The following is a 19,592-nucleotide window of genomic DNA, read 5'->3' as shown; positions in this document are numbered from 1 at the left end:
CCAATCTCCCCAACCCCCCAATGTCCCCAATGCCCCCAAATCCCCAATCCCCCAATGTCCCAAATGTCCCCCAATGTCCCCAAATCCCCCTAATGTCCCCAAATGTCCCCAATCCCTTCCAACATCCCCAACACTCCCAATCCCCCTCAATGTCCCAAACCCCCAATGTCCCCAAATCCCTCCAATCCCCCAATGTCCCCAATGTCCCCAATGTCCCCAAATCCCTCCAATCCCCCAATTCTCCCAGTGTCCCCAAAGTCCCCAAATCACCCCCAACATCCCAAGTGTCCCCAATGGCCCCAAACCCCCCCAATGTGCCCAACACCACCAAATCCCCCAATGCCCCCAAATCCCCCAATGTCCCCAAGTCCCTCCAATGTCCCCAATCCCTTCCAACATCCCCCAATGTCCCCAATCCCCCAATGTCCCCAATCCCCCAATGTCCCCAAATCCCCCAGTGTCCCCCAATTCCTCCAATGTCCCCAAATCCCCCAAATCCCCTCAATGTCCCCAATGTCCCCCATGTCCCCAAATCCCCCAATGTCCCCAAATGTCCCCAAATCCCCCCAACATCCCAAGTGTCCCCAATGTCCCCAAATCCCCCAATGTCCCCAATCCCCCCAAATGTCCCAATGTCCCCAATCCCTTCCAACATCCCCAATGTCCCCAATCCCTCCAGTGTCCCCAAATCCCCCCAATGTCCCCAATGTCCCAACACCCCAAATCCCCCAATATCCCCAATCCCCCAATGTCCCCAACCCCCCAATGTCCCCAAATCCCCCAATGTCCCCAACATCCTAATCCCCAATGTCCCCAACCCCTCAATGTCCTCAATCCCCCAACATCCCCAATCCCCCAATGTCCCCAAATCCCCCAAATCCCCCAATGTCCCCAATCCCCCAACATCCCAAGTCCCCAAATGTCCCCAAATCCCCCAAATCCCCCAATGTCCCCAAATCCCCCAATGTCCCCAATCCCCAATGCCCCCAAATCCCCCAAATGTCCCTAACCCCCAATGTCCCCAAATCCCCAACACCCCAATCCCCTAATGTCCCCAATGTGCCTAACACCACCAAATCCCCCAACATCCCCAATCCTCCAATGTCCCCAAATCCCCCAAATCCCCCAACATCCCAAGTGTCCCCAAATGTCCCCAAACCCCCAATCCCCCCAATGTCCCCAAATCCCCCAATGCCCCAACCCCCAATGTCCCCAAATCCCTCCAATGTCCCCAATCCTCCCAACATCCCCAATGTCCCAATCCCCAAATGTCCCCAATGTGCCCAACACTCCAAATCCCCCAATGTCCCCAAATCTCCCCAATGTCCCCAATGTCCCCAAATCCCCAGCACCCTAATCCCCAATGTCCCCAATGTGCCCAATCCCCCAAATCCTCCCATGTCCCCAATCCTCCCAACATCCCAAGTGTCCCCTAAAGTCCCCCAGTGTCCCCAAAAGCTCCCAATGTCCCCAATCCCCCAAATCCCCCAATGTCCCCAAATCCCCAATGCTCCAACCCCCAACATCCCCAATCCCCCAATGTCCCCAAATGTCCCCAAATTCTTCCCAAATCCCTCAACATCCTCAATCCCCCAATGTCCCCAAATGTCCCCAAATGTCCCCAAAGCCTCCCAACCCCCAATGTCCCCAATCCCCCAAATCCCTCAACATCCCCAACATCCCCCAACATCCCTCAACATCTCCAACCCCCAATGTCCCCAACCCCCAATGTCCTCCAAATCCCCTCAACATCCCCAATGTCCCCAATGTCCCCGACCCTCCCAACATCCCAAATCCCCAAATCCCCCAATGTCCCAAATGTCCCCAATCCCCCAACCCCCAATGTCCCCAATCCCCCAATGTCCCCAAATCCCCCAAATCCCCCAATGTCCCAAATCCCCCCACATCCCCAAAGCCCCCAATCGTCCCGCTGTCCCCCAGCGATTACATCATCAAGGAGAAGACGGTTCTGCTGCAGAAAAGGACAGCGAGGGCTTCGGTCTCGTCCTGCGGGGGCCAAGGGTGAGGGGGCTTGGGGGATTTGGGGGTCCTGGAGGGGCTTGGGGGCCAAGGTGAGGGGGGCTTGGGGGCATTTGGGAGGGTCCTGGAAGGGCTTGGGGGCCAAAGTGAGGGGGCTTGGGGGCCTGGAGGGGTTTGGGGGCAAAAGGTGAGGGGGGCCTTGGGGGGATTTGGGGGATTTGGGGGACCTGGAGGATTGGGGGCCAAGGAGTGAGGGGGCTTGGGGGATTTGGGGGATTTGGGGGATTTGGGAGGCCTGGAGGGGAGTTGGGGGCCAAGGGTGAGGGGGGCCTTGGGGGATTTGGGGGATTTGGGGGGACCTGGAGGAGTTGGGGGCCAAGGGTGAGGAGGGGGTCTTTGGGGGCTTCAGGGGTCCTGGAGGGGTTTGGGGGGTCCTGGAAGGGCTTGAGGGTCCTGGAGAGGCTTTGGGGGATTTGGGGGGATCCTGGAGGGGTTTGGGGGTCCTGAAGGGGTTTGGGGGTCCTGGAGGGTCCTGGAGGGGCTTGGGGGCCAAGGGTGAGGAGGGGGCTTTGGGGGCCTTGGGGAGGTCCTGGAGGGGTTTGGGGGGGTTCCTGGAAGGGCTGGGGGGATCCTGGAGGGTCTTTGGGGGGTCCTGGAGGGGTCTGGGGGGTCCTGGAGGGGGTTTGGGGGGGTCCTGAGGGGCTTTGGGGGAGTCCCAGAGGGGGACTGGGGGCCAAGGGTGAGGGCAGGGGGCTTTGGGGGGCTTGGGGAGGTCCTGGAGGGTTTGGGGGTCCTGGAAGGGCTGGGGGGTCCTGGAGGGTCTTTGGGGGGTCTGGGGGCTCAGGGGGTCCTGTGAGGGATCTGGAGGGTCTTGGGGGGTCCAAGGGGCCTCCTGGGGTGGTTCCATGGGGTCTCTCTGTGGGTTGGGGGTCTCTGAGGTGATTTGGGGGTCCCATGGGGGTCCCGGTGCTGACCCTCCCCCACAGCGCAGACCCCATCGAGGAGTTCACCCCACCCACCCCCACATTCCCTGTGTGGTCACTGGGGGTCCCTGTGGGTCGGGGGTCTCTGGGGTGGGTTGGGGGTCCCATGGGTGATTTGGGGGGGGGTCCTGGTGCTGACAGGGCCCCCCCCCCACAGCGCAGACCCCCATCGAGGAGTTCACCCCCACGCCGGCGTTCCCGGCCCTGCAGTACCTGGAGTCGGTGGACGAGGGGGGCGTGGCCTGGAGGGCGGGGCTGCGCATGGGAGACTTCCTGATCGAGGTGAGACCCCCCCCAAAATCCACCTGAACTCACCTGTGGGCACAGGGACCCCCCTAAACCCCCTCACACCCACCTGCACTCACCTGTGGGGGAGACTTCCTGATCGAGGTGAGACCCCCCCCAAAACCCACCTGGACTCACCTGTGGGCACAGGGACCCCCCTAAACACACCTGAACTCACCTGTGGGGCACAGGGAGCCCCCCAAAACCCCCCCACACCCCCCTGCACCCACCTGGACTCACCTGAACTTACCTATGGGCACAGGGACCCCCCTAAACACACCTGAACTCACTTGAACTCACCTGTGGGGGAGACTTCCTGATCCAGGTGAGACCCCCCCCAAAACCCACACACACACCTGGACTCACCTGTGGGGCACAGGGACCCCATCACACCCCCCACACCCACCTGGACTCACCTGTGGGGCACAGGGACCCCCCACACCCACCTGAACTCACCTGTGGGGCACAGGGACCCCCCACACCCACCTGAACTCACCTGTGGGCACAGGGACCCCCTCCCCACACCTGGACTCACCTGTGGGCACAGGGACCCCCCCACACCCACCTGCACCCACCTGTGGGGGCGACTTCCTGATCCAGGTGAGACCCCCGGGACCCACCACAGGTGTGTGCAGGGCTGTGACCTCATGTCCAGGTGTGCCCAGGTGTGTCCAGCTGTGCTCAGGTGTGTCCAGGTGTGCTCAGGTGTGTGCAGGTGTGTCCCCACATGTCCAGGTGTGTCCAGGTGTGCTCAGGTGTGCCCAGGCATGTTCAGGTGTGTGCAGATGTGTCCCCACATGTCCAGGTGTGTCCAGGTGTGCTCAGGTGTGTCCAGGTGCCTTCAGGTCCATCCAGATGTGTCCAGGTGTGCTACCACATGTCCAGGTGTGTGCAGGTGTGTGTCCAGGTGTGTGACCTCATGTCCAGCTGTGTCCAGCTGTGCTCAGGTGTGTCACCACATGTCCTGGTATGTCCAGGTGTGCTCAGATGTGTCCAGGTGTGTCACCACATGTCCAGGCATGTCCAGGTGTGTCCAGCTGTGCTCAGGTGTGTCCAGCTGTGCTCAGGTGTATCCAAGTGTGCCCAGGTGTGCTCAGGTGTGTCACCACATGTTCTGGCATGTCCAGGTGTGCTCAGGTGTGTCCAGGTGCCTTCAGGTTCATCCAGATGTGTCCAGGTGTGTGACCACATGTTCAGGTGTGTCCAGGTGTGTGACCTCATGTGCAGTTGTGTCCAGATATGTAACCACGTGTCCAGGTGTGTGAACACATGTCCAGGTGTCACCAGGTGTGTCCAGGTGTGTGACCTCATGTGCAGTTGTGTCCAGATGTGTAAACACATGTCCAGGTGTGTGAACACATGTCCAGATGTGTCCAGGTGTGCTCAGGTCCACCCAGGTGCATTCAGGTCCACCCAGGTGTGCTCAGGTCCATCCAGGTGTGTGCAGCTGTGTGAACACATTTCCAGGTGTGTCCAGGTGCGCTCAGGTCCATCCAGGTGTGTGACCACATGTGCAGGTGTGCTCAGGTGTGCTCAGGTGTGTGCAGGTGTATGAACACATGTCCAGATGTGTCCAGCTGTGCTCAGGTCCATCCAGGTGTGTCCAACTGTGTGAACACATGTCCAGATGTGTCTGTGTGTAGTGTGTGAAAACATGTCAGATGTGTCGTGTGCTCAGTCCATCAGGTGCCAATGTGTGAACACATGTCAGCTATCCAGGTGTGCTCAGTCACCAGTGTGTTAGTCCATCAAGTCCGTGTGTTGCACATGCAGGTGTGTCCAGGTGTGTTCAGGTCCATCCAGGTGCGTTCAGGTCCATGCAGGTGTGTGCAGGTGTATGAACACATGTCCAGATGTGTCCAGGTGTGTTCAGGTCCACCCAGGTGTGCTCAGGTCCATGCAGGTGTGTGCAGGTGTGTGAGCACATGGCCAGATGTGTCCAGGTGTGCTCAGGTCCATCCAGGTGTGCTCAGGTCCATCCAGCTGTGTCCAGTTGTGTCCCCACATGTTCTGGCATGTCCAGGTGTGCCCAGGTGTGTCCAGGTGCCTTCAGGTTCATCCAGGTGTGTGACCACATGTGCAGGTGTGCTCAGGTGTGTGACCTCATGTGCAGTTGTGTCCAGATGTGTAACCACGTGTCCAGGTGTGTCACCACATGTCCAGGTGTCACCAGGTGTGTCCAGGTGTGTGACCTCATGTGCAGTTGTGTCCAGATGTGTAACCACGTGTCCAGGTGTGTGGACACGTGTGCAGGTGTGTCCAGGTGTGCCCAGGTGTGTGACCTCATGTCCAGGTGTGTCCAGGTGTGTGCAAGTGTGTGGCCAAATGTCCAGATGTGTCCAGGTGTGCCCAGGTGTGTCCAAGGGTGTCCAGGTGTGCTCAGGTGTGCTCAGGTGTGTCCAACTGTGTGAACACATGTCCAGATGTGTCCAGGTGTGCTCAGATCCATCCAGGTGTGTCCAGGTGTGTTCAGGTCCACCCAGGTGCGTCCAGGTCATGGCAGGTGTGTGCAGGTTTGTGAACACATGTCCAGATGTGTCCAGGTGTGTTCAGGTCCATCCAGGTGTGCTCAGGTCCATCCAGGTGCATTCAGGTCCATCCAGGTGTGTGCAGGTGTGTCAGGTGTGTCCAGCTGTGTGACCACATGTCCAGGTGTGCTCAGGTGTGCCCAGGTGTGCAGGTGTGTGAGCACATGTCCAGATGTGTCCAGGTGTGCTGGGGTGTGCAGGTGTGCAGGTGTGCCCTAACTCCATTCCCTCTGTAGCACATGCCCTGTGATGTCACCTGTGCCACACCTGTGTCCCACCTGTGCCACCTGTGCACAGGTGAAGGGGCAGAACGTGGTCAGGGTGGGGCAGGGGGTGTGTCCAGGTGTCAGGCATGTGTCCCTGTATGATGTCACCTGTATGACATCACCTGTGCGATGCCACCTGTATGACATCACCGCTCACCTGTGTGACATCACTGCTCACCCATGTGACGTCACTGCCCACCTGTGCAGGTGAACGGTCTGAACGTGGTGAGGGTGGGGCAGGGGGTGTGACCAGGTGTCAGACACCTGTCCCTGTATGACATCACCTGTCCCTGTATGATGTCACCTGTCCCTGTATGATGTCACCTGTATGACGTCACCCCTATGACGTCACTGCCCACCTGTGCACAGGTGAACGGTCAGAACGTGGTGAGGGTGGGGCAGGGGGTGTGCCCAGGTGTCAGACACCTGTGCCTATATGACATTACCTGTCCCTGTATGACATCACCGCTCGCCTGTATGACATCACCTGTGTGACGTCACCTGTGTGACGTCACCTGTGTGACATCACCTGTGTGACGTCACCTGCTCACCTGTGTGCAGGCGAAGGGGCAGAAGGTGGTGAAGGTGGGGCAGGGGGTGTGTGCAGGTGTCAGACACCTGTCCCTGTATGACGTCACCTGTCCCTGTATGACGTCACCTATCCCTGTATGATGTCAACCGTATGACGTCACTGCTCACCTGTCCCTATATGACCTTACCTGTCCCTGTATGACATTACCTGTCCCTGTATGACATCACTGCTCACCTGTATGACATCATCTGTGTGACATCACCTGTCCACCTGTGCACAGGTGAAGGGTCAGAACGTGGTCAGGGTGGGGCAGGGGGTGTGTCCAGGTGTCAGGCACCTGTCCCTGTATGATGTCACCTGAATGACATCACCTGTACGATGCCACCTGTATGACGTCACCGCTCACCTGTATGACATCACCGCTCACCTGTATGACGTCACCTGCGTGACATCACCTGTGTGACGTCACCGCTCACCTGTGCGCAGGTGAACGGTCAAAAGGTGGTGAAGGTGGGGCAGGGGGTGTGTGCAGGTGTCACACACCTGTCCCTGTCGGACACCTGTCCCTGTATGACGTCACCTGTATGACGTCACCCCTATGACGTCACTGCTCACCTGTATGCAGGTGAACAGTCAGAACGTGATGAGGGTGGGGCAGGGGGTGTGTGCAGGTGTCAGACACCTGTCCCTGTATGACGTCACCTGTCCCTGTATGATGTCACCTGTGTGACATCACCTGTACAATGCCACCTGTGTGATGTCACTGCTCACCTGTACAGGTGAATGGTCAGAACGTGGTGAGGGTGGGGCACCGGCAGGTGGTGAACATGGCATTACCTGTCTGTGTGATGTCACTGCTCACCTGTGTGATGTCACCTGTGCCCAGGTGAATGGTCAGAACGTGGTGAAGGTGGGGCACCGGCAGGTGGTGAACATGGCATTACCTGTCTGTGTGATGTCACTGCTCACCTGTGTGATGTCACTGCTCACCTGTACAGGTGAATGGTCAGAACGTGGTGAAGGTGGGGCACCGGCAGGTGGTGAACATGGCATTACCTGTCTGTGTGATGTCACTGCTCACCTGTGCTCACCTGTACAGGTGAATGGTCAGAACGTGGTGAAGGTGGGGCACCGGCAGGTGGTGAACATGGCATTACCTGTCTGTGTGATGTCACCTGTGCCCAGGTGAATGGTCAGAACGTGGTGAAGGTGGGGCACCGGCAGGTGGTGAACATGGCATTACCTGTCTGTGTGATGTCACTGCTCACCTGTGTGATGTCACTGCTCACCTGTGTGATGTCACTGCTCACCTGTGCCCAGGTGAATGGTCAGAACGTGGTGAAGGTGGGGCACCGGCAGGTGGTGAACATGGCATTACCTGTCTGTGTGATGTCACTGCTCACCTGTGCCCAGGTGAATGGTCAGAACGTGGTGAAGGTGGGGCACCGGCAGGTGGTGAACATGGCATTACCTGTCTATGTGATGTCACTGCTCACCTGTGCAGGTGAATGGTCAGAACGTGGTGAAGGTGGGGCACCGGCAGGTGGTGAACATGGCATTACCTGTCTATGTGATGTCACTGCTCACCTGTGCAGGTGAATGGTCAGAACGTGGTGAAGGTGGGGCACCGGCAGGTGGTGAACATGATCCGCCAGGGCGGGAACAGCCTCGTGCTGAAGGTGGTGATGGTGACGCGGCACCCGGAGCCCCCCGAGGGACCCCGGCGCAGGGGTGAGGGGGGGGCACCTGGGGGTCCTGGGTACCTGGGGGTCCTGGATACCTGGGGGCACCTGGAGCCCCCGAGGGACCCCGGCGCAGGGTGAGGGGGCACCTGGGGGGGCACCTGGGGAGTCCTGGGGTCCTGGATACCTGGGGGCACCTGAGCCCCTGAGGACCCAGCGCAGGGTGAGGGGGCACCTGGGGGGGTCCTGGGTACTGGGGGTGTCTGAGTACCTGGGGGTCCTGGGTACTGGGGGTGTCTGAGTACCTGGGGGCACCTGGAGCCCCCGAGGACCCCGGCGCAGGGGTGAGGGGGCACCTGGGGTTCCCAAATACCTGGGGGGTCCTGGAGGGTCTCAACTATGTGGGGGAGGTCCTGGATACTTGGGGAGGTCCTGGGGGTTCTGGATACCTGGATGGGGGTCCTGGGGGGCAAAGGTAAGTGGGGAGGGGTCCTGGGTACCAAGGGGGTGTCCTGGATAAGTGTGGGGGGTCCTGAGGTACCTGGGGGTCCTGGGTAAATGGGGGGGTCCTGGGTACCTGGGGGTTCTGGATACCTGAGGGGGTCCTGGATACCTGGATGGGGGTCCTGGAGGTGAACCAGGTAAGTGGGGAGGGTCCTGGATATCTGAGGAGGGGTCCTGGGTACCTGGTGGGGTGTCCTGGGTAAGTGGGGAGGGGTCCTGGACACTTGGGGAGTCCTGGATACCTGCGGGGGGTCCTGGATAACGGGGGGTCCTGGGTACCTGGGGAGGGGTCCTGGGGTCCCAAATATGTGGGGAGGGGTCTAAGGGGGTCCTGGATACTGGGGGGTCCTGGATAATTGGGGGGTCCTGGATACCTGGGGGTTCTGGGGGTCCCAAATACCTGGGGGGTCCTGGGGGGTCCTGGATACCTGGGGGATCCTGGGAGTCCCAACTACCTGGGGAGTTAGGGTGTCCCAGGTAACACCCGTGGGGTCCCCGGGGATGGGTAGGGTCTCTGACCCCCTCTCCCCACAGCTGCCCCTCAGCCCCTGGCGCCTCCCCTCTCTCCATCTCCCTGCGCTCCAAGTCCATGACGTCAGAGCTGGAGGAGATGGGTGAGGGGCTGGGGGCTGGGGGCTTGGGGGGTCCTGGAGGGTTTAGGGGGTCTGAAGAGGAGGTTTGTGGGGGGTCTAAAGGGGGCTTGGGGGTTTGGGAGGGTCCCGGGGGGTTTGGGGGTTTGGGGGGCTCTGGGGGGTCCTTGGGTGGCTCTGGGGGTTTTGTGGGGTCCTGGGGGTTCAGGGGTCTGGGGGGTTGGGGATCCCAGGGGGAGATTTGGGGGTCCTGGAGTGATATGGGGGGTTTGTGGGGTCCTTAGGAGTTTGGGGTCCCTGGGGGTTTTGGGGGATCTTTGGGGGTCTGGGGGGTCCTTGTGGGGATTTGGGGGTCTTTGGGGGTTTGGGGGTGAGGGGGGCAAGGGTGGGGTCTGAGAGAGGGGTTTGGGGTCCCAGGGGAGATTTGGGGGTCCTGGAGGGATTTGGGGGGCTGGGGGTCCTTGGGGGTTGGAGGGGTCTGGGGGCTCGGGAGGCGGGGTCCCTGAGGGGATTTGGGGGTCCCTGTGGAGGTTTGGGGGTCCCTGGGGGGTCCTGGTGATTTTGGGGAATTTTGGGATCTCTCAGTGAATTGGGGGAGGGTCCTGGGGGCCTTTGTTGACCTTTAACCTTTGACCTTGACCCCCTCCGGCCCCTCCCCAGTGGAAAGGGGTGAGTTGAGGGGAGGGGGAAAGGGGGTCCTGGGAAGTTTCTGTGACTCCCTTGGAATTCTGGGACCCCAAAAATCCCTCGACCCCCAGCCACCCCTGACCCAAAAAAACCCTCGAGACCCCCCAAAAACCCCCAAAACCTTCCCCAAAATCCCCCTAAACCCCCTCAAACCCCCCAAATCACTCCCAGACCCCCAAAAGCCCCCAAAGTCCCCTCGACCTCTCAAACCCCCCAAACCTTCCCCAAATCCCCAAACCCTCCCCAACCCCCTGACCCCTCAAATCTCCCCAACTCCTCCCCCAGACCCCCAAACTCCCTCTCAGACCCCCAAATCCCCCAATGCCCCCTAAATCCTCCAACCCCCCACATCCCCCCGAATCCCCCCAAATCCTCCCCAAATCCCCCAATCCCCCCACCCCCGACCCCCAAATCCCCCTCAAACCCCTCAAACCCCCAAATCCCCTCAAACCCCCTCAAACCCCCAAATCCCCCTCAAACCCCTAAATCCCCCCCAACCCCCCAAATGCCCCCAAATCGTCCTCAACTTTCCCCAGACCCCTCAAATCCCTCCCAAACCCCCAAAACTCCCCCAAAATCTCCCCCAAACTCCCCAAATTCCCCCAACCCCTCAAGACCCCCAAACTCCCCCAAATCCCCTGAGACCCCCAAAAACTTCCCCCAACCCCCTCAATCCCCCAACTCTCCCCAAATCCCCCGATCCCCAAAACCCCCTCAAATTCCCCCAAAACTCCCCCAAATCCCCCAACCCCCTCAACCCCCCAAATCCCCCCTCAACCCCCCCAAATCCCCCTCAAACCCCCCAAATCCCCCTCACACCCCCTAAATTTCCCCCAATCCCCCAAATCCCCAATCCCCCAGACCCCTCAAATCCCCCAAACTCCTCCCCAGACCCCCAAACTCCCTCTCAGAACCCCAAATTCTCCCCACCACCCCCCCAACCCCCCAGACCCCCAACCCCCCCAAATCCCCCAAATCCTCCCCAAATCCCCCTCAAATCCCCTCAATCCCCCAGACCCCTCAAATCCCTCCCAAACCCCCAAACTCCCCCAAAATCCCCCCAACCCCTCTAAATCCCCCCCAAATTCCCCCCGACCCCCAAGATCCCCAACCCCCCGAACTCCCCCAATCCCCTGAGACCCCAAAAACTTTCCCCAACCCCTCAAACCCCCTAATCCCCCAAATTCCCCTTTCCAAACTCCACCAAATCCCTCCCAGACCCCTCAAATCCCCCAAATCCCCCGAACTCCTCCCCCAAATCACCCCAAATCCCCCAGACCCTCCCAGGACCCCCCAAAATCCCCCCCAAAGCCCCCCAAAGCCCCCAAGCCCCCTCAAATTCCTCCCCAGACCCCCAAACTCCCTCTCAGACCCCCAATCCCCAAATCCCCTCAATCCCCGGACTCCCCAAATCTCCCCAAACTCCCCAAGCTCCCATAACGGGCTGTGTCTCCCCCAGTGTCCCCCTGGAAGAAGCGCAGTGGTGAGTGCCCCTTGCACACTCATTGCACACTCATTGCACACTCATGGCACACTCAGCTCACACCCATCCACCCCGGGCCTTGCACGCTCATTGAACCCCCCCTTGCACACTCAGTGTGCTGATTGAACCCCCTCGTGCACGGCCCTTGCACACTCATTGCACACCCATTGCACACCCATGGCACAGCCACGCCCCCCTGCCACACCCATTGCACACTCAGCTCACACCCATTGCACCCCTGGGCCTTGCACACTCATTGCACACTCACTGCTCCCCCCCAGGCCTTGCACGCTCATCAACCCCCTCCTTGCACACTCAGTGTGCTGATTGAACCCCCCCAACGTGCAAGGCTCACAGGGGCCTTGCACACTCAGTTCACACCCATCGACACCCCCAGGCCTTGCACACTCATCAAACCTCCTTGTGCAAGGCCCTTGCACACTCAGGGCACACTCATTGCCCCCCGGGCCTTGCACACTCATTGAACCCCCCTTGCACACTCAGGGCACACCCATCGACACCCCCAGGCCTTGCACACCCATCAAACCTCCTCATGCAAGGTTTGCACGGCCCTTGCACACTCATGGCACACTCATTGGACCCCCAGGCCTTGCACACTCATTGAACACCCCTTGCACACTCAGCTCACACCCATCGAGCCCTCGGGCCTTGCACACTCATCAACACCCCCATGCAAGGCTCCCAGGGGCCTTGCACACTCATTGCACACTCATTGCCCCCAGGCCTTGCACACTCCTTGGCTGGGCCTTGCACGCTCATCGAACCCCCTCGTGCGAGGTTTGCATGCCCAGACCCCCCCAACCCCCCTGACCCGGCCTTGCACACTCATTGCACACTCATCACACTGATTGACACCTCCCCAGGCCTTGCACACTCATCAAACCCCCCCGTGCGAGGTTTGCACGGCCCTTGCACACTCAGCTCACACTCATCGCCCCCCTGGCCTTGCACACTCATTGGTTTGCACAGCCCTTGCACACTCATCACACTGATTGACCAACCCAGGCCTTGCACACTCATCCAAACCCCCCCTTGCACACTCATAGGCTGGGCCTTGCACACTCAGCTCACACTCATCGCCCTCCTGGCCTTGCACACTCACTGAAATGCCCCCTTGCACACTCAGAGGGCACACTCATTGACCCCCCACCCTTGCACACTCAGCTCACACTCAGTGTCAGGGCCTTGCACACTCACTGGAATAAACCCCCCGCAAGGTTTGCACGGCCCTTGCACACTCATGGCACACCCATTGCCCCCCCCTTCCCTTGCACGCTCATTGACACCCCCAGGCCTTGCACACTCGTTGGCTGGGTCTTGCACACTCATCAAAACCCCCCCTCGCACACTCATTGCACACCCATGGACTCCCCGGGCCTTGCACGCTCATCGAACCTCCCCGTGCAAGGTTTGCACACCCAGGCTGTGGCCACGCCCCCCCTTTCACACTCATTGCACACTCATTGCCCCCCCAGGCCTTGCACACTCATCCAACCTCCCTGTGCAAGGATCACATGACCCTTGCACACTCATTGACTGGGCCTTGCACACTCATTGCACACCCATGGACCCCCCCCAGGCCTTGCACACTCACCCAACACCCCCCCCCTTTGCAAGGCTTGCACGGCCCTTGCACACTCAGGGCACGCCCCTTGCACACTCATTGCACACTCATTGCACACTCATTGCACACTCATTGCACACCCATCCCCCCGGGAAAGGTTTGGAACCCCCAATCCCCAACCCCCTAAAGACCCCCAAAATCCCCCTCCTCCCCCGGATCCTCCTAAACACCCCCAAAGACCCCTCCAACCCCCCAAAACACCCTCAGGACCCCTCAAAAACACACCCCAGGATGCTCCAAAACATCTCCAGGACACTCCCAAACATCTCCAGGACCTCCCCAAAAACACCCCCAGGACCCCTCAAACAACCATCTCAGACACCCCAGGACCCTCCAAACACTCCCCAGGACGCCCAAAACATCCCCAGGACCCCCAAAGACTCTCAGACCCCCAAATACCCCAGGATCCCCTAAAACACTCCAAGGGTCTCCTAAACACCCTCAGGACTCCCAAAGACCCTCAGGATCCCCAGAACATCCCCAGAACCCCCAAAACACCCCCCAGGAAACCCCAAAATACTCCCAGGACCCCCAGAACACCCTCAAGACCCCAAAACACCCCCAGGACACCCCAAAACATCCCCAGGACCCCCAAAACACTCCCAAGACCCCCAGGACCCCTCAAAACACCTCAGGACCCCCAAAACAGCCCCCAGGATCCCCCAAAACATCCCCAGACACCCCCAAAACTCCCAAAGACCCCAGGACCCCCAAAACTTCCCCAAGATCCCTCAGGACCCCCAAACACCCCCAGGACCTCCCAAGACCCCCAAAAAGCCCAGGACCCCTAAAAGACCCTCAAGACCCCTAAAACATCCCCAAACACTTCAGACACCCCCAAAAGCCCCAAGACCCCCAAAACACTCCTAAAGACTCCCAGGACCCCCCTCAATCCCCCCTCCCACCCCTTTCCAGCCCCCTCCTCCAGCCCCTCCCTTTCCCTTCCCCTCCCCCCCACCCGAACCTGCCCCTCCCCACCCGAACCTGCCCCTCCCCCAGAGTTCGGACCCTCCTCGACCACCGAGAAGAAGAGGACGGTCCATCAGATGGCCCTCAGTGAGTGGGGGCTTTTTAGGGGTCCTGGGGGGTTTGGGGTCTTGGGGTCCTGGGGGCTCGGGAGGATCCGGAGGGTTCTTTGGGGTCTTTTGGGGGTTATGGGGGTTTTGGGGTCTCTGAGGGGTCCAGAGGGGTTTTTGGGGGCTCTTGGGGTTTTGGGGGTTCCTGGGAGGTTTTTGGGGGTCCCTGTCAATCAGATGGCCCTCAGTGAGTGGGGGGCTTTTGGGGGGTCCTGGGGATCTTGGGGGTCCTGGGGTGTTTTGGGGTCCTGGGGATCCGGAGGGTTCTTTGGGGGCTTTTGGGGGATTTTGGGGTTCCTGGGGAGGTTTTTGGGGGTCCCTGTCTATCAGATGTCCCTCAGTGAGTGGGGGCTTTTTGGGGGGTCCTGGGGTCCTGGGAGGTTTTTGGGGTCCTGAAGGGGTTTTGGGGGTTCTGGGGATCCGGAGCGTTCTTTTTGGGGGATTTTTGGGGGCTTTTGGGGGTTTTGGGGGTTCCTGGGGAGGTTTTTGGGGGTCCCTGTCAATCAGATGGCCTCAGTGAGTGGGGGTCTTTTTGGGGGTCCTGGGGGTTTTTGGGGGCCGGGGGGGCTTTGGGGGTCCTGGGGGCGTCGGGGGGATCCAGAGGGGTCTTTTTGGAGAGGGTCTTGGGGGTTTTGGGGATCCGAGGGGTTTTTGGGGGTCCCTGTCTATCAGATGGCCCTCATTGACGGGGAGGGTCTTGGGGGGTTTTGGGGGTCCTGGGGGTCTTGGGAGTCCTAGGGGTCTGTGAGGTCCGGAGGGTTCTTTTTGGGGGATTTTGGGGGTTCCTGGGAGGTTTTGAGGGGTCCCTGTCAATCAGATGGCCCTCAGTGAGTGGGGGCTTTGGGGGTCCTGGGAGTCTTGGGAGGTTTTTGGGGGTCCTGGGGGTCTGAGGGTCCGGAGGGTTCTTTTTGGGGGCTTTGGGGGCTTTTGGGGGTTTTGGGGGATCCGAGGGGGTTTTTGGGGGTCCCTGTCAATCAGATGGCCCTCAGTGAGGGGGCTCTTTTTGGGGGTTTTGGGGTTCCTGGGGAGGTTTTGGGGGTCCCTGTCTATCAGATGGCCCTCAGTGAGGGGGCTTTTTGGGGGTCCTGGGGGTCTGGGGGTCCTGGGGATCCGGAGGGGTCTTTTTGGGGGCTTTTAGGGGCTTTTTGGGGGCTTTTGGGGGTTTTGGGGGTTCCTGGAGAGGTTTTTGGGGGTCCCTGTCAATCAGATGGTCCTCAGTGAGGGCTTTTTGGGGGGGTCCTGGGGGCTTTGGGGGGTCCTGGGGGTTTTTGGGGTCCTGGGGGGCTCGGGGGATCCAGGGGGCTCTTTTGGGGGGTCTTGGGGGTTTTGGGAATCCGAGGGATTTTGGGGCATTTCTGGGGGTTTTTGGGGGCTCTGGAGGCTCTTTTTGGGTGGGGGTCCCTCAAGGGGTTTTTTTGGGGTGGGGTCCTCGGGGATTTTCGGGGTGGGGTGGATTTTTAGGGTGGGGGTCCCTCGGGGGGTCAACCCCTCCCAAAGACCCCAGGTCCCCGGGGTTTAATGGGGAGGTTTTTTTGGGTGGGGTCCTCAGCGGGGTTTTTGGGTGGGGGTCCTTCGAGGGGGTTTTTGGGGTCGAGGGGTGGATTTTTTGGAGGTGGGGGTCCCTCAGGGGGATTTTTGGGGTGGGTGTGGATTTTTGGGGTGGGAGTTGAATTTTCGGGGTGGATTTTGGGGGTGGGGGTGGATTTTTGGGGGTGGATTTTTCGGGTTGGGGGTGAGTTTTTGGGGGTGGGGGTGGATTTTGGGGGGATTTTTCTGGGTGGGGTGGATTTTTTTGGGGTGGGGGGATTTTTCGGGGTGGGGGGTTTTTGGGTGGATTTTCTGGGGTGGGGGTCCCTCGAGGGGATTTTTTCGGTGTGGGAATTTTTGGGGTGGATTTTTATGGGGTGGGGTGGATTTTTTGGGTGGGGTCCCTCGGGGTGGATTTTTCGGAGTGGATTTTTCGGGGTGGGGGTGGATTTTTTGGGGTGGGGGATTTTCAGGGTGGATTTTTTGGGGTGGGGTTGGATTTTTTGGGATGGGTGGATTTTTTGGGTGGGGGTCCCTCGAGGGGATTTTTCAGGTTGAGGGTGGATTTTTGGGGTGGATTTTTTGGGGTGGGGGTCCCTCGAGGGGATTTTTCGGGTTGAGGTGGATTTTTTGGGATGGGGGATTTTTGGAGTGGGGGTGGATTTTTGAGGTGGATTTTTCGGGCTGGGGTGCATTTTTGGGGTGGATTTTTTGGGGTGGGGGTCCCTCGGGGGATTTTCAGGAGTGGGGTGGATTTTTCAGGATGGGGGTGGATTTTTTGGGGTGGATTTTTCTGGGTGGGGGTGGATTTTTCGGGCTGGGGGTCCCTCAGGGTGGATTTTTTGGGTGGGGGTCCCTCGAGAGGGGTCGGCCTCCCCTAAAGCCCCCCGCCCCCCCAGACAAGCTGGACGAGATTTTGGCGGCCGCCCAGCAGAGCATCAGTGCAGGGGAGGGCCGGGGCCCCCGCTGCCCCCCGCTGGGCAAGGCGCCCCAAGGGCTTCTTCGGCACCGAGGTGGGGGGACCCCGAATTTGGGGGAGGGGTTAAAATAGGGGAGGGGCTAAAATGTGGGGAGGGGCTAAAATGTGGGGGAGGGCTAAAAGAGAAGGAATTGGGGAGGGGCTTAAAATGGGCGCGGGAATTTTGGGGCGGTCCCCAAAATTTGAGGGGGCTGGGGTTGGGAGATCCTAAAATTTGGGGGAGGGGTTAAAATATGGGGGAGGGGTTAAAATGGGGGAGGGGTCCCTAAAATCTGTGAATTGGGGGAGGGGCTCAAAATGGGGGGGTCCCAAATCTGGGGTTAAAGTTTGGGGGGTCTTAAAATAGGGGAGGGTCCTAAAATCTGTAAATTGGGGAGGGAGGGAGGGGCTTAAAATGGGGGGTCCCAAATCTGGGGGTCCTGGAGATGGGAAAGATTTGGGAGTCCCCAAAATTTGAGGGGTCCCCAAAATTGGGGAGGGGTCCTAAAATCTGCAAATTGGGGGGAGGAGAGGCTTAAAATGGGGGGGTCCCAAATCTGGGGGTCCTGGAGATGGGGAAGTTCTGGGGGTCCCCAGAATTTGGGGGGGATTTAATGCCTCTTTCCCCTCCCCAATGGGAGGAAGGGGGATGGATTTGGGGGTCCCCTGATGAGACCCCTCCCCAAATTAAGCCCCTCCTCCCAGGGCCCCTTCGAGAGCCACCGGCTGGGCCCGGGGGGCTTCGAGCGCCCTTCCTCCTCTCGGGACCCCCACGGGCTGATGCTGCGCCAGAAATCCATCGGTGAGGGGGTGTCTTTGGGGGCATCCTGGAGGGGTTTGGGGCATCCTGGATGGGTTTAGGGGGTCCTTGGGGGTTTGGGGGGTTGGGGAGTTTGGGGGTCCTGGGGAAGTTTGGGGGCATCCTGGAGGGGTTTGGGGGTCTTTGGGGGGTTTGGGGGGTCCCTTAGGGGTTTGGGGAGTTCTTGGGAGGGTTGGAGGGGGACCGTGAGGGGTCTTGGAGGGGTTTGGGGGTCCCTGGATGGGGTTTGGGGGTCCTTGGGGGGGTTTGGGGGTCCTTGCGAGGGTTTGGGGGGGGGAGTTGGGGGGCCTGGATGGGTTTGGGGGTCCCAGGGGTCTTGGAGAGGGTTTGGGGGTCCTGGGGAGTTTGGGGGTCCTTGGGGGGGGGCTGGGGGGGTTGGGGGTCCTGGAGGGGTTTGGGGGGGTCCTGGATGGGTTTGGGGGCCCTTGGGGAGGGTTGGGGGTCCCTGGGGCTTTGGGGGCCCTGGGGGGCTTGGGGGATCCTGGAGGGTTTGGGGGTCCTGGGGGATTGGGGGTCCCAGGGGGGTCTGGGGAGCCCTGGGGTTTGGGGGTCCTGGAGGGCTTGGGGGTCCTGGAGGGGGTTTGGGGGGTTTGGGGGGTTTGGGAGGTTCCTGGAGGGGTTTGGGGGGGTCCTGGGAGGTTTGGGGGGTCCTGGAGGGTTTGGGGGTTTGGGGGGTTGGGAGGTTCCTGGAGGGGTTTGGGGGTCCTGGGAGAGTTTGGGGGTCCTGGAGGGTTTGGGGGTCCTGGAGGGTTTGAGGGTCCCGGGGACACAGAGGTTTTTGGGGGAGGGGGTTCTGAGGGGTCTCTTTTGGGGTCCCCCAATCTCAGGAGTGCCTTTTGGGGTTCTGAGGGTGCCAGGACCCCTGACCCCCTCCACCCATAGGGGTGATTTTATGGAGCCCTCCCATTTTTCTTTTCCCACCCATATAAAGGGGGCGTTTTTTGGGGTCCCCCAATCCCGGGGTCCCTTTAATGAGTCTGGGGTGCTGGGACCCCCGACCCCCCTCGCGACCCTATGGGGTGTATTTTGGGGTCATTCCTTTTTCCCCCAAATAAAAGGGGGCGTTTTTGGGGTCCCCATTCCCGGGGTCCCTTTGGGTTCTGGGGTGCTGGACCCCCGACCCCCTCCTCATCCCTATAGGGGTGGATTTTGGCCCCTTGACCCCCCGTCCTGTACCTCTAGGGGTGTGTTTTGGGGTCGTTCCTTCCCCCAAATAAAAGGGGGCGTTTTTGGGTCCCCAATCCCGGGGTCCCTTTTGGGGTTCTGGGGTCCTGAACCCCCTGACCCTCTTTTTCCCCCCAGGCGCCCCTGAGGAGGACAAGCCCTACCTGGCCCCCCGCGGGCAAATTCAGCCGCAGCCTCTCCAGTGCCGGGGTCTGACGAGATCCCCCGCCCACTCACGAGCCCCCGAGCCCCCTACACCACCCCCCACGCCCCCTGGGGCTCCCACGCCGCGCGGGGCCCCGTGGCGCCTTTACAACCTGGGGGTCGCGGGGAGGGGCGGAGGGGATGGGTCGGAGGGGTCGGGGGTCCCCAAACCCCTGCGGCGCAAAGGCCCCCTGGTCAAGCAGACCAAGGTGGAGGAGGGGCGGTCACGGGGGCGTGGGAGGGGCGCGGCGGGGGCGTGGCCTCGGGGAGGGGCGGACAAGAGCTCTATCGCGATCCCCACGATCGTGGTGAAGGCGCCCTCGACGAGCAGCTCGGGGCGCTCCTCGCGCGGCAGCAGCGTGGAGGCCGAGGGGGTGGGGGTCTCGGCCGTGGGGGTGGGCGTGTCGGGCGTGGGGGTCCCCGCCGCCCCCGAGGGAGCCTCGCGCCGCCCCCCGCGCTGGATTTCACGTCGCAGTTCGGGGCCGCGCTCGTGGGGCGGCGCGCAGGAGTGGGGGCGGGGGCGTGGGCGGGGCGCCGCTCCGCGCTCTTCCTCAGCACGGAGGAGGATGACGAGACCCCCGCGGGGGTCGCGGGTGGAGGGCGCCCCGCGCCGCGGCTGCGCCACCCAAGAGCATCGACGAGGGGATGTTCGTGGCCGGCGTGGGGGCGTGGGGGCGT

The 19,592-nt window shown here is 60.8% G+C and overlaps 1 protein-coding gene and 1 long non-coding RNA gene across 6 annotated transcripts; one reads left to right on the top strand and one right to left on the bottom strand.

The window, feature by feature from the left end:
* Positions 1–4,068: 4,068 nt before the first annotated feature.
* On the top strand, positions 4,069–5,963 carry LOC126651591 (keratin-associated protein 4-3-like). Of its 3 annotated transcripts, XM_050337547.1 has the most exons (4): positions 4,069–4,315; positions 4,346–4,595; positions 5,312–5,872; positions 5,921–5,963. In XM_050337547.1, exons 1-4 carry the CDS (start codon positions 4,126–4,128, stop codon positions 5,934–5,936), a joined length of 1,017 nt encoding a protein of 338 aa, XP_050193504.1. In that variant the 5' UTR covers positions 4,069–4,125; the 3' UTR covers positions 5,937–5,963. The 3 variants fall into 3 exon arrangements, 1 of the variants encoding a protein (XP_050193504.1); XR_007631749.1 differs by lacking the exon at positions 5,921–5,963 and having other exon boundaries at positions 4,069–4,225; positions 4,376–4,625; positions 5,482–5,886; XR_007631748.1 differs by lacking the exon at positions 5,921–5,963 and having other exon boundaries at positions 4,346–4,625; positions 5,482–5,886.
* Positions 5,964–7,377: 1,414 nt separating this feature from the next.
* LOC126651592 (uncharacterized) lies at positions 7,378–8,136 on the bottom strand. 3 transcript variants are annotated; one of them, XR_007631751.1, is made up of 3 exons: positions 8,071–8,131; positions 7,666–7,749; positions 7,378–7,436 (listed from the first exon to the last, which is right to left on the bottom strand). It is a non-coding gene; the product is annotated as an uncharacterized LOC126651592 (long non-coding RNA). The 3 variants fall into 3 exon arrangements; XR_007631752.1 differs by lacking the exon at positions 7,378–7,436 and adding an exon at positions 7,485–7,543 and having other exon boundaries at positions 8,064–8,136; XR_007631750.1 differs by lacking the exon at positions 7,378–7,436 and adding an exon at positions 7,485–7,543.
* Positions 8,137–19,592: the final 11,456 nt, after the last annotated feature.

The sequence above is a fragment of the Myiozetetes cayanensis genome, unplaced genomic scaffold (genome assembly GCF_022539395.1).
Source record: "Myiozetetes cayanensis isolate MyiCay16 unplaced genomic scaffold, myiCay2020 scf688, whole genome shotgun sequence".
In the NCBI taxonomy this organism is placed as follows: domain Eukaryota; kingdom Metazoa; phylum Chordata; class Aves; order Passeriformes; family Tyrannidae; genus Myiozetetes; species Myiozetetes cayanensis.
Note: the sequence above shows the minus strand (reverse complement) of the source record. Positions and strands in the feature narration are given on the sequence as shown.